Source organism: Mya arenaria, chromosome 11 (assembly GCF_026914265.1).
Source record: "Mya arenaria isolate MELC-2E11 chromosome 11, ASM2691426v1".
NCBI classification, from domain to species: Eukaryota; Metazoa; Mollusca; class Bivalvia; order Myida; family Myidae; genus Mya; species Mya arenaria.
The window spans coordinates 65,614,060-65,627,178 of NC_069132.1; the positions used below are offsets into that span (position 1 = coordinate 65,614,060).

Below are 13,119 nucleotides of genomic sequence, written 5' to 3' on the forward strand. Positions count from 1 at the left end.
TTTTATGTCTGATACTAGCTAATACTACTGTTTGCAAATGAATTTGGCGTTTCAAGTATTTATTCAATGAATGATCACCAGGAACTATCTACTGAAGATGCGAGGTACCCCTGCAAAGCATCCATACGTAAACAACTTGCATCGGTTTAACATCAATATGGCAATTAAATCATAGCTTTAAACAACCTTCTCAAGGACCTCATGGTTACAAACAAATATTTTTTGAAAGAAACGTTTTGGGCTGTACAAAATATTTGTTTGCAAAATGACATTGTGAATGTAATTATATTATCTGATTTCCACGTACTCTGCTAATTTTAATTGCAAACAGTAGTATTTGACTTTAAAATAAACAAGTCTTCCGTTTAAATAGAGGATTTTGCTACTATATAGAAGTGTTTTAACTGTATTTGTCTTACTGTATGCTAACTTCATGCTTGCTTGTTTTATTCTTCGAACAAAAGTACAACTTGCAGGGTTTTATTATAACTGCCGAAGAAAATAGCAGAAAGCTGTTTTGGCAAGATGGAAGATTTTCATGAGAAAGAATTGACGTGATGCTCAGATGGCTTTAAAACCAATTTCATAGACTTTGTCAAAAGAATATCTTAAATCCAAGTCTACATGCATTTGCTTGTTAAGGATTATCATGTGACCGGTAATTCTCTCGATTGGTCGAACAGTCATAAATATTCATATCAGGGTGGTTCAGCCTCATGTTATCATATGACCAGTAAATCTCCTGATTGGTTAAACAGTTATGAATATTTATATCAGGGTGGGTCAGCGTCATGTCAATTCTATTTCTTCAGTAATTAAACCCTGGAAGTCTCGCTTTTAAATAAAAAATGTCTTCTTTGTAGCCTATAATGTTTGCTGTGATTTGTGTATGCAGCATAATAGTTATAAATCACAATCACCAGCATTCGATGCATAACATTGTCATTTTCATGTTCACTTTACCTTCTGAACACTCGCAGTTGAGGCAGACATTAGCAGAGAAAGAAAGACTGCTAGAAAAAGAAATAAACTCTAATAAACTTCTTAGTCAGAGGCTGGTATGTAACATTTAATAAAATAAAAAAAAAAAAAAAAAAAAAAAATGTTAAACTTTAAATTAAAAAAAAAAAATCAAAGGAATCGGACACTTGCTATGAATGAAATTTGTAAAATAAAATTGTTTTTAGCTAAAAATAAACCGATTTAACTTAATTGAGGTCAAGATACACTGGAACGAACTAGATATTAACGTCCGGATTTTATTTATTGTTAAGTAAAAAATTCTTCAAAGAACTTCTTTTTTAATGCATGATAAATCCCAATGCCAAAGTCACCAAATCTCTCGTATTTTTTGCATGGTTTTAATCCATTATCCATCTATTATTATTTCTCTAGGCACAATTAGGTGTTATGGTGAGTATTAGTGTCGAAATGTCTTTATTTCTATCATCCTGTGGGTAGCTTTAAAGAGTATACTCTTGGCAGTATTATTGTTTTATTTATCATTTATCGCAGACAGAATTGTATTAATGCACTTGTCATATTGTCGTACTTAACATTGCATCATGTATTTTATTGCACATCTAAAGTATAATAATAATAATAATAATAATAATAATAATAGTAATATATCAATAGAAATAATTTTATCTGTTAAAAAGTAGATTAAAGATTTGTTATTTTATTTTGATCTAATATGAAGTGCATTACCGTTTCTTTGATGCTGATTAAATAAAACTTAAAATGATCCTGAAGTAATTTGGAAATTTTTATTAAAAAAATCAGCACTAAAATCTTCAATGTTACTTTTATGAATTAAAAAAAAGCAACTTAAATTGACTGTTGTAAAATATCCAATATGTCTTCCCTGTCAGTCATATTAAAATGATCCCAAATTCCCTGTCATCGTCACATAATCTCAAACTCATTAATATTCAATGATCCCAAATTCCCTGTCATCGTCACATAATCTCAAACTCATTAATATTCAATGCATGATCCCAAATTCCCTGTCATCGTCACATAATCTCAAACTCATTAATATTCAATGATCCCAAATTCCCTGTCATCGTCACATAATCTCAAACTCATTAATATTCAATGACCCCAAATTCCCTGTCGTCGTCACATAATCTCAAACTCATTAATATTCAATTACCCCAAATTCCCTGTCATCGTCACATAATCTCAAACTCATTAATATTCAATGACCCCAAATTCCCTGTCGTCGTCACATAGTCTCAAACTCATTAATATTCAATGATCCCAAATTCCCTGTCATCGTCACATAATCTCAAACTCATTAATATTCAATGACCCCAAATTCCCTGTCGTCGTCACATCATTAATATTCAATGACCCCAAATTCCCTGTCATCATCACATAGTCTCAAACTCATTAATATTCAATGATCTCAAATTCCCTGTCATCGTCACATAGTCTCAAACTCATTAATATTCAAAGATCCCACAGTCTCAAACTCATTAATACCTTAGTACCTTTCTTAGTGCACCATTTCACAAATATCTCCTTCATAAATGTTCCACAACACACTTAAAATAACAGTCATGAGATGAAGCACTTTAAAAGTCATCATAGATGTTAAAGGGACTAGACACCAGATGGTACCAAAATCAACAAATACATGATTTCCAAAAGATGAGCCTGGAATTGTCTGAGCTAGTATAAGCCTGATTATACGTCACTTTACTTGATTAGAATAATATTCTGTCACTGTCTCAGCTTTAAGATTGACCCGTTTGAAATTAGCACATAATGGTTTCCAATTTAGTGGTGTTAATATGTACCGATGCTTTTTTAAAAAACAATTCAATTCATACATTTGTCGTAAGCAATGTGATAATCAGGAAGTAAGATTCAATGCATTGTACACAATGATATTAATTTTATTTAAGATTTTGACAATTTTCGTTTTTCTTGCAATTATATCATCTGGTGTCTAGTCCCTGTAAATATAGGTACACAAACTCATGTCATATATAAGTTTTAATTTTTAAAGGCTTTTTTGTTTGAGGCCATCATAAAGACAACTTTATGCTCGAATCTTTGCAAAAGTTGAATAAATTACAAAGTGGACTAATTTTAGAAAAGATAAAAGAAATATGTATTTAATACATATGTACATATTTAATACATAGAAATATGTAAGAAACCTTATCTTTATGCATGCTTATTTGATATGACATAAATCATGAATTTAAAGTATGTGCTTAATTCTCATGACTTGAGTAGGACCCTTTAGAACTATCGAGGGCACGATTGCGTAAGACAGACTTTTATATTGTACTAAGCTCTTAATATGGAAACCAGTCATCCCCTTTTTTGTGCCAAATTCTCATGGCTTGAGTAGAACCATTTAGAATTATCGAGGTCTGTGTGCAAGATAGGTCCAGTTACTCCATATAAAGATGGGAGTTATGTAACTCCAAATAAAGACAACAGTTACTTCCACCTGGCACTGAGCCCTCTATATAGAAAACAATCATCCCCTTGTATGTGCAAAATTCTCATGGCTGTAGTAGAACCCTTTAGAATTCTTCAAGGTTGAATGCAAGATAGTTACAAAATTATTCTATACATATAAAGGTAGTGGATTGATGTTTGTCTTGCGTTGAGCTCTCGATATGAAAACCAATCATCACCATGTTTATAAAAGGATAAACAAGTTAAAACGTCCAATACATGTTGTGATAATATTGTACAGAATTACTTCCCTTTATTCCTTTCTTATCATTGTAATTCTCTCCCTTGGTTGATATTTTCGAAGCAGTCATTGCGCCTCATTATTGTGATGAAAAATGACAAATGCCACATGTTTTTGACATGGTTCTATTCTTTTAAGTGTGAATAATATATTTAGTTTATAAACTCGAAGAGTAGATTAATATAAGACTATAATTTTTGAAACAAAATCTGATAACATACTTTTTTGTTAATGAACTTATATTATGTAACATCTATGATACACATAAAAAAAATGGAAACCAGATGCTTGTAGGGACAAGCAAAATGTAAAAGCTGCTCTCCTGCCTGGCAAGTGCATAAACAAATATTTAGGAACTACTGCATGTATTTGAATGCGGCTACAGCCTTTGGGAATGTGATTTTTTTAAGGCTTGTTTGTGTTAAATTACAGCTTTAAGCTGTACTCCCACAGATTGAACGTTTTGGCAACTTTTTTAGTCTTTGTCTTTGAACGAGCCAATTTTTGCAAAAATGAATGGAAACTAGTGATTTGTAAGACTGCTGACAAAAATTCAGATCGCAGGTTTTCATATTTCTGTCCAAAAAATTATGTTTTATGCATTTTCCTAAAGCGTTACTAACGCTTTTAGACATATATTATTTATTTTTAAACGTAACTATGAAAAACTGCAATCTGATCTTTTGTCAGCAGTCAATAATATCACTGGTTTTAAGATAATAACGCAAATTGGCTCTTTCCAAGACAAAAAATTAAAAGTTGTCAAAACGTTAAATCTGTGAGAGTGCCACTTTAATCATTTAAGAAATTGTCATTTTGTAGGTAAGATTAATTTTCACTGACCTTCATATGATTTTAGATCTGAGTCAGGGGTCAGGTATATCACTTTTTCAAGTCAAACTTGCTTGGTGAAGCACACACTTTTTACTTAACCCTTAGGCTGCTGATGGTGATTTTAAAGGCTTTGCAAACAGCTTGGAACCAGACCAGACGCCGAGTAACTCGGCGCCTGGTCAGGTTCCAAGCTGTTTGCCACTCAGTCGATATATGCCCAAAGTTTTAAGTAAATTGAAAGAAATTTAGAATAAACCAGACGACATTTTTGAGCAGACGACAATTTACCCAGCATGCAAAGGGTTAAAAAGAGCAACAGTTACTATATTCTTGACAGTTAGCGAAGATTGCAAATATTAATGCTTTATATTTATAACGTTCGATTTTCATTTTTGCAGCTGAATTGCAAACGCTATTTTACATCTATATATAAAAAATTTAACAACACAGGAATGTTTTTGTTTTGATAATAATTTTTAATTAACAGGACGCATTCAATTGATTATCATCAATAAATAAATGTACAAAGGTGCATAATCCAACGGATTAATTGACATCTCTGACTAACAACCTTTAACTATTCAACTGACGAGGCCCAGTGAGGCTCAAGTTTGCGTCATGTTGATTATTGAATTACATATTTTTGAACAGAACAGAACAGAACACTTTTAAGGTGATTGTGCATGCTATTTTCAACTGATCACAAGGTTATATTTTGTCTACATCTAGCACAAGCAAGCTTATTTGGGGCACTTTATTCTGTTATGATATGGCATATTTTTTTGTTACACCTTATGTTAGGTTGAAAAGTTTTTTCTTATCTTCCTTTAAAATTGATTCTTACTAAAAGTAAAACTTTAAGTTTTTCTCATAGTGACAAACATTAAAATTGTAAATTTACTTAATGATAAGCTTCACATTTCTTTAAAACAACAACAACAGAAGTATCGTTATAGCCTTTGTTTCGTTTACTTGTCCTTGTGGCTTTTTTATTTTGGTTCTTTTAGAAAAACTGTTCATGATGTTCATTTGAAACTTGGTACACAAGTTCATATTTAAAAATATGCATACTAGTACCCACTTTGTATTAAAGAAGTGTTCATGTGGAGTTATGGCCCTTGGTAACCAGAGAGGAATGGACAAGTGTTAGCATATTCATTTGAAACTTGGTACACATGTTCAAATGTGACAATATGCAACCTAGTATTTGATGTGAGCCAAACCACATTGAAGGCAATTCTGGTCAAGTTATGGTCTCTGGATAAACTTAGGGTAACAGACAAGTGTTTGCATATTCATTTGAAACTTGGTACACATGTTCAAATGTGATAATATATGCAACCTAGTAATTGAAGTGAGCCAAACCACATTGAGGGTAGTTCTGGTAGAGTTATGTCTCTTGATAAACTTTGTGTGTTGATAATGACTGCGATTTTGCTTTTACCATTTTTAAAGATGTTTGCATTTTTATCATGATACAGAATTTAAGAGTTGTTGAAATGAGACATGCTTTTGAATGATACAGACAATAATGACCTTGTGATCTGGATAGTTTGAGTGGCAGTTAGCCTAGAATACTTGTGGGAAATGTATTTTGGACTTTCAGAGCAAGCAGCTTGAAGATGGGAGGAGATTCATTGCTAGCACTTGATATTATAAAGCTAACATGCTCATGTCTGCCATTGTACGAGTCCAGTGCAATTTTGATTTAACAAAAGTTTCATGTCTAGTTAGGTTCTGATATAATCTGGAGACAGAAAACTTCTGTTGATTTAAGCCGGTCAGTTTAGTGTTGTGTTTTACCCATTTAAAATTTCTGTTCAAGTCAACATTTCGGCATAGCCTTTAAGCACAAATGAGGTCAAGGAAATCAAGAAATTCACATGAAACTTGGTCCACTCTTTAACAATTACAGTGCATATTTATTATAGCAAATCACTTACTTTGGGTCACACAATTCTTAAGTTATGACCTAAATTGATCTATTGAGAAAACCAGTCAAACCTGGGAACTATATATATGTGATTCTCTTGTTCATTTTTTTGTTTCATGTCTTCGGTTCCTTTGTAAATTCTTTTTCCTTTGTCACGTCTTGAGATTGGCAGACATGAGTTCGATAGATATCAGCATGATTTTAAGTGCACAATCATGTAAATGATCCCACTGTGTATCAAATATTATGTTGCTTTGAACTTAGTTCGTTTACTTTCAGAGTATTTTCCTAATATCAGTGTTATGTGCATTTAGCAAGGTAGTATATATATCATGAATAAGAAACTTCGATTTTTTCATATTTTAAAACGCAGTGTTTAACGTTTTCTTTTTATTGTGTTTCAGGCGTCTTCCCAGAGTAGCTTAAACGAAGCAGGAACGGGAACATCTGTGTGATATGGTTACCATGACAACAATTAGCTAGTGACCACCTGTTAAAACGAGGACGAATTTTTTTCTGAATCTAAAGGCGTTTGTAAACTCTGGAATGTTATGATCCCAATTTGTGAATGAGCTAGAAAATTCTGCTGTTAAAATGCACCTGAATGAGTTGTGTGTAGGTAACTGGTTTATGGAAATTGCAACAGGCCCTTTATGACATTGTTACAGATTTTGTTAATTGTGTTACAGATTCTGTGTGAAACTGTTACAAATCTTATTAGTGGTCTATTCTAATTGTGAAACAGATTCTGTGTGACATTGTTACAGATTTTATAAGTGGTCCATGTCATGTTAACCAATAAATGCATGTAGAAATGCCATATTTATGTTCACTATGCAAAGGAAAAAGATTCTTTTATCATAGAAAATAACGTCAAATCAATCAATTTGATGTTTAAAATACACATATTCAACCACATTAAATAGAAAACACTGGACTTCTGATTTTTGAATACTAATTAATCAGTGATATAATTATGGTTTGAAATTGCTTAGAAATCAATCAATGAATCAACTGTTAGGGCTATGAAACATTTAGTTTTATTTACTTAATTGGTAATTTTCAACCTGTATTGGGACCAAAAAATTCGGGTATGGAAATTTTAGTTCAGATTTGTTTCTATTGCAAGGAACATAACAATTTTATGTATATTTTGTTACATTTATTCTTTTGTTAGAGGATACAATAATGCCTGTTACTTAGTTGGCTCATTTTTACGCATCATTTTGTTTTGTTCTGTCTTGTGTACAAAATCGTGCAGTTACGCCATTAACCTGGAAACATGAATTTTGATATATATATTTGTTATTGATTATTGTCACAAACTGTTGCGATATAAGTTTCTGTTTATGATTTATGACTTATTACATGTAATGATTTAGTTATATGTTGCTGGCATGATGTTGTTTGGCATTAAATTTAAGGACTGCAGCATGCGTTGCAAATGAATTTAGAAAATCCTTATTTTAATTTGGTATTTAAGGGGACTAGACAGCTGATGGTCCCAATATCGGCCAGTAATACATAATTTCACACGATTCAAAGGCTATTTTGTCATTGTCTTACCTGTTTAAAATTAGCGCATAATGGTTTCCCAGTTTAAAGTGTGTATATTTTGCATGCGATAAAAACAGTTGCATATATTGGCGCTATTTTAAAATTTATTCGGATTTACGTGGTAGACAAAGCCAGTAAATTTCAAATCGGAAAAATACGCAAAAGGCGAAAGATACAATCATGTTTTGTAAGCAATGTGTTACACCAGTAAGTTTTAATGTGTAGAATCAATTCTATTTAAGTTTTTGACAATTTTCTTTTTCTTGCAATGGTATCATCTGGTGTCTAGTCCCTTTAAGTGTTATGTTTCATAAGCAATATCCATTGAGTACAGAATTGTACTGCAGATAGTATGGGGTTAATCGTCATAGAATATTCTAATCCCTGCCTGCGTGCTATAGATCATGTTATGTTTCTTGACAATTGCTCCCCAGTCCATTTCAGAAAGATCATGAAATTCATTTTTTTTTAAATGAAATCATACTTGACCTGAATTATTTTTCTGTGCATTTTCTGTCCTAACATATCATCATCCATTGAAAATTTGATATGAAAGTGCATGATGAAAGCCATATTCACTGTACCGATTTTCTGTTGATACAAATTGACGCTTTTTGAACATCAATGTAAAAATAAACGTGTAGGTATTTGATTTTTTTGCTTATAAGATGATGAATACGCTTCAAACAATATGGTAATTAACAATATTTTGGATTGGTGTTATGTAGTTTAACTTTTTATTTATTATAGATTAAAAATATTTATGTAGAAATGTTATAGACGAATAAAAATATAAGTTAATAGTGACACATGCTAATTTTAATTTATACAGGGTGTTTTTCATACAAATCATCAAATAACGCAAGGTTAAAGGCCTGAAATAAAATATTAAATTTTCTTTTCCCACGACCAAACTGCAAAAATGAGCTTGACCGAAATGATCTTAATCCTTATATTTAAAAATGAGATTATTTATTTTGATTTTGTATTCTTGACCAAGCTTGTTTTAATTAAAATATTTGTCGACTCTGACCAACACAGTATATCTATCTGGGTCGTGGAAGAGAAATCAAAGAACATATTGCATCTTGCCTTACAGATTCTTTTCAAATTTGTACATATCTCAGATTTGTCATAATCTTTATGTGCCACTGAAAATCTGTGATAAATTTAAATCTCGTCGAATTTCTGTGGTATATCTGTCATATAATGTGAATTGTACACTTAAACCTCATATTTTCAAGTTATAAAGACCACAATTGTAGTCTTCAGTGTCAAATTCAATGTGTTTGTCTTCAAACTAATGATTAATTATTGGCTAAGAACTACCATCCTCTTTATTGTGATGACTTTTGCAAGTATTCTTTCCTCTTTTGTTATGAAGTTGTACACAGGGATGATGATCGGAAACATGAAAATAATCTGGAATTCTATCCCAAAGCAGGGTGAAATTCTATCCCAAAGCAGGGTGAAATTCTATCCCGAAGCAGGGTGAAATTCTATCCCAAAGCAGGGTGAAATTCTATCCCAAAGCAGGGGGAAATTCTATCCCGAAGCAGGGTGAAATTCTATCCCGAAGCAGGGTGAAATTCTGTCCCGAAGCAGGGTGAAGGGGCTAAGATCCTTGATGAAATATTGTTTCCAAGACCCTTAACATTCATTTCTACATACTGCTTAAAATTTTGATGCAAACATCCAGCATATTAACCAACTTTATGACTCAATGCTAGCATTTAAACAGATTTAGGTGGTAGAAATAAACACATGCCTGCAAGCCCTGGACTGTTAAATAGTAGGGCTAGTTCAAAAATTTGATGCCAAGCATTAGTATAAGATTTCGGGCTAGTTCATCCAAAAGTCTAATTTCGATGACTGAGATTTCAGGATTGATTTTGGATTGTATCATTCCTGTGTACATGACCACTCTTAAATAAAGTTGCATAAACAATTTTTTTGTCTACTGTCTCTTACTATTGTACATCATGTCGTTGAAATTGCCTTGCTTGCTAATGGTTACCTAAAAAATGTTGTATCCTGCTTAATTTTACAACCAAATGATCCTATAGATAAATGCATCAACCTGAATTATGACTTCCTAATTGTGTGGCTGCAGTCAACATTTATGTTTTTGTGGCAGTCAACAAGTTCAGACGCACAATATGTATTTTTTTCTATTGTCTCGATGTAAGCTGCACAGAAAGTGCCTAAACTATTTTATTTCATACAACCAAAGAAATAACCTAATTTGTATCCTATTGTTATCACAAAAAGGTTGTTTTCTGGCTCAAAATTGATTAAATAATTAATATATTCATATATATATATATGTTGTGTACTTGCTATAGAAAAATGTATACAAGATTAAGTTGTTAAGTTGCGAAACACAATGTGAACATTTACTTGTAGCTCTATGTACATAAAAAATGCAGTCACGTTTTAAGTCACTTTGCAAATTAGTATTTAAACTTCGCTCAAAGTCATTTGCAGAAAAAAGAATTGAATCAACTTGAAGGCTTACTGATAATTGCATAACCCATTCTGTTGACCAAACAAATAATTTTCCATGAAATAGTTCTTTCTGCAAGTACATAATATTTGTAAATGGCATGTACTAATCACAGGGTCTCCCAAAAATTAGAGCAATTTATGCAAAAGTATAAATAAGATAATTCTGGTAAAAATCATGCTCCCTCAGTAGCACTGTGTTGATTGATCAAAATTCACTGGTCTAATGTCAGAATCGCCTGGAATTCTGGGGAAAAACATGTTAAAATGCCCTGGAATTCTGGTAAAAAATGTCAAAATCCCCTGAAATTTTGGGAAAGAGAATGTCAAAATGCCCTGGAATTCTGGTAAAAAAATGTCAAAATGCCCTGGAATTCTGGGAAAGAAATGTCCAAATCCCCTGGAATTCTGGGGAAAAAAAGGTCAAAATCCCCCTTTTTTCTGGGGAAAAATGGCAAAATTCCCTGGAATTCTGGGGGAAGTCAAAATCCCCCTTTTTTCTGGGAAAAAATATGTCAAAATCCCCTGGGATAGTCTTCAGGAATTTGGCATTTAAGCATTGTGCACTAAAAGTAGTCTACAAGTACTCGTACAAGAAGTGTTTCGCAACCTCGATTATAAATAACTAAATCTCTAGAACATTTAATTGCTTCTTCGATTTCAATTCAGTACATTTCGGCTAAGTGTTTTTAGGTTAACCAAGTTAGACAACTGTGCAATATTAACACTACAAAAGTAGGGTATAAATGTGTTACACTATTTTTATTTACACTTGTTGTTTTTCTTTATATTACAAGGTATTGAAAATACTTAATTAATTTATATCTTTACAACTATAAATGATTAACAATGCTGTGAAATTCTTTTGAATTATATTATTTTAAGTTGTTTCTGGTATTTCTCATTTAGTCATACATAAATTACATGTATTTATATTAGATGCTGTTGTAAGTGGACTATATTATGTCTAGCGGACTCAAAATGAAGTTTATTTTATCTTCAGTTTACGCAGACAGCAACTGTAGAATGTAGTATTTAGGTTATATCATTAGTGCTTGTTTAAAATTTATTTAATCGTCAACTAGTGTATCTTGTAGCCCCCACTAAGGGGGGGGGGGGAAGCTTAGAATAAAGACTTATTATATGAAGGATTCGGGTGAAATTACAAATAGTTCTTTATGATTACACGTCTGTAACGCATGCATTATTGTGTTTAATTTTCCCTTAAGTGTCTATATAATATTGTTTCTGATCAAATAAGACTGGAAAACAAAACCACATCTGTCCTAATTTCCATCATCTTTAGAGCCTTAAGTACTTTATTAAAATCCCATTTTAATGCAGTGTAAACGTGTGCAACTGAATACACTATACATAAATGCAACTGTTACTATGTCATTAATATCTACTATTATATGATACAAAAAAAATCATGTTTAATTATAAAACTTTTTTTGTGCTATTGGGGTAGTCCATGTGTAGCTAATGGATCAGGGTCAGGCATAATAAGTATATTGTTTAAACGAACATGTATTTATACTGAGTTTCAGAAGACATGTTCTCGGTTAGAAGTGAAGCCAGTCATATTCACTACAGGTTTCTTAAACAACAGGCCCCAATTTCTCGAAACTTCTTAAGCTTAACAGCTAGGCTTAAGTAGCTTATTTGAATTAGATAAAATACATACTGAAATTGAATTTTGATACATGAAAAATGGTAAATTGCAATCATCATAATCATAATTCCTATTCAAGGTATAAAAACTCTTTAAGAAGTAAATATTATGCAAATTATTGAAAAACAAAAATAGTGAGCTTAGCTTAACCCTGTTATAAGGGACTTAATGAGTTTCGAGAAATTGGAGTCAGCACTGTCCATCTTTATTTATATGGGTTTCTTAAATCCAGGATTAATTCTGAAAATTGAGAGCTTTTGACTTCATACAATTCAGTTGTAAATACTATTTTTAGCTCAGAAATTTACATCAAAAGCAGTAGGAAATACCTTTAAATAAATATAAACAATTTCAAAGGGGTCTAAGCCTCTTGACCCTGCTATAGGCATTAATTCCTTATACCAAAACAGACTCCTCTTTTCAAGATTGACATTTAACAGCTGTTAGAAACCACTGACACAAGCTTGCTGCATGTACATAAGGCTTATTATCAATAAATGAAAATGAATTGTATTCATAACATATAAATAAACTTTGAAGCTGCTCATGACTGTACAGGTTAGCTTTATTTCGAGTGATAAAGTGAATATTTCAGTATGTCAAACAATTATGAATGAACTTGTATGTAAAGAATTTAGGAACAATGAATTGATATCATTATCACAGAGTTGTGTTTGTTACATTGAATTTCCTTATGTAGATTATGATTTATGAATATATACTAAACATAGATATTACTTATGTTGCTGCTTCATTTTCTATGCCATACTGGTGTTAAACTTATTGTTTGCTAAGGATAAGATTGTCGTTCATTTGAACAGTGTTTTTTTGTCATCTGTAACTATATGCATCATGCCGCTTTCTTCATGGATAAATAAATCTTCAATCGCT

At 31.9% G+C, this 13,119-nt stretch overlaps 1 protein-coding gene across 7 annotated transcripts in view; it reads left to right on the forward strand.

The window, feature by feature from the left end:
* The window catches only part of LOC128209053 (kinectin-like), a 38,388-nt gene extending 25,269 nt beyond the window's left edge, over window positions 1-13,119 (forward strand). For 4 of the 7 annotated variants that reach the window (XM_052912874.1, XM_052912875.1, XM_052912878.1 and 1 more), the window contains 3 exons: window positions 981-1,058; window positions 1,396-1,413; window positions 6,896-13,119. In XM_052912874.1, coding sequence (XP_052768834.1) covers window positions 981-1,058; window positions 1,396-1,413; window positions 6,896-6,946 — 147 coding nt within the window. In that variant the 3' untranslated portion in view covers window positions 6,947-13,119. Of the gene's footprint in view, window positions 1-980; window positions 1,059-1,395; window positions 1,414-4,583; window positions 4,602-6,895 lie in introns of all 7 variants that reach the window. The other 3 variants (XM_052912876.1, XM_052912880.1, XM_052912877.1) reach the window with 3 other exon arrangements.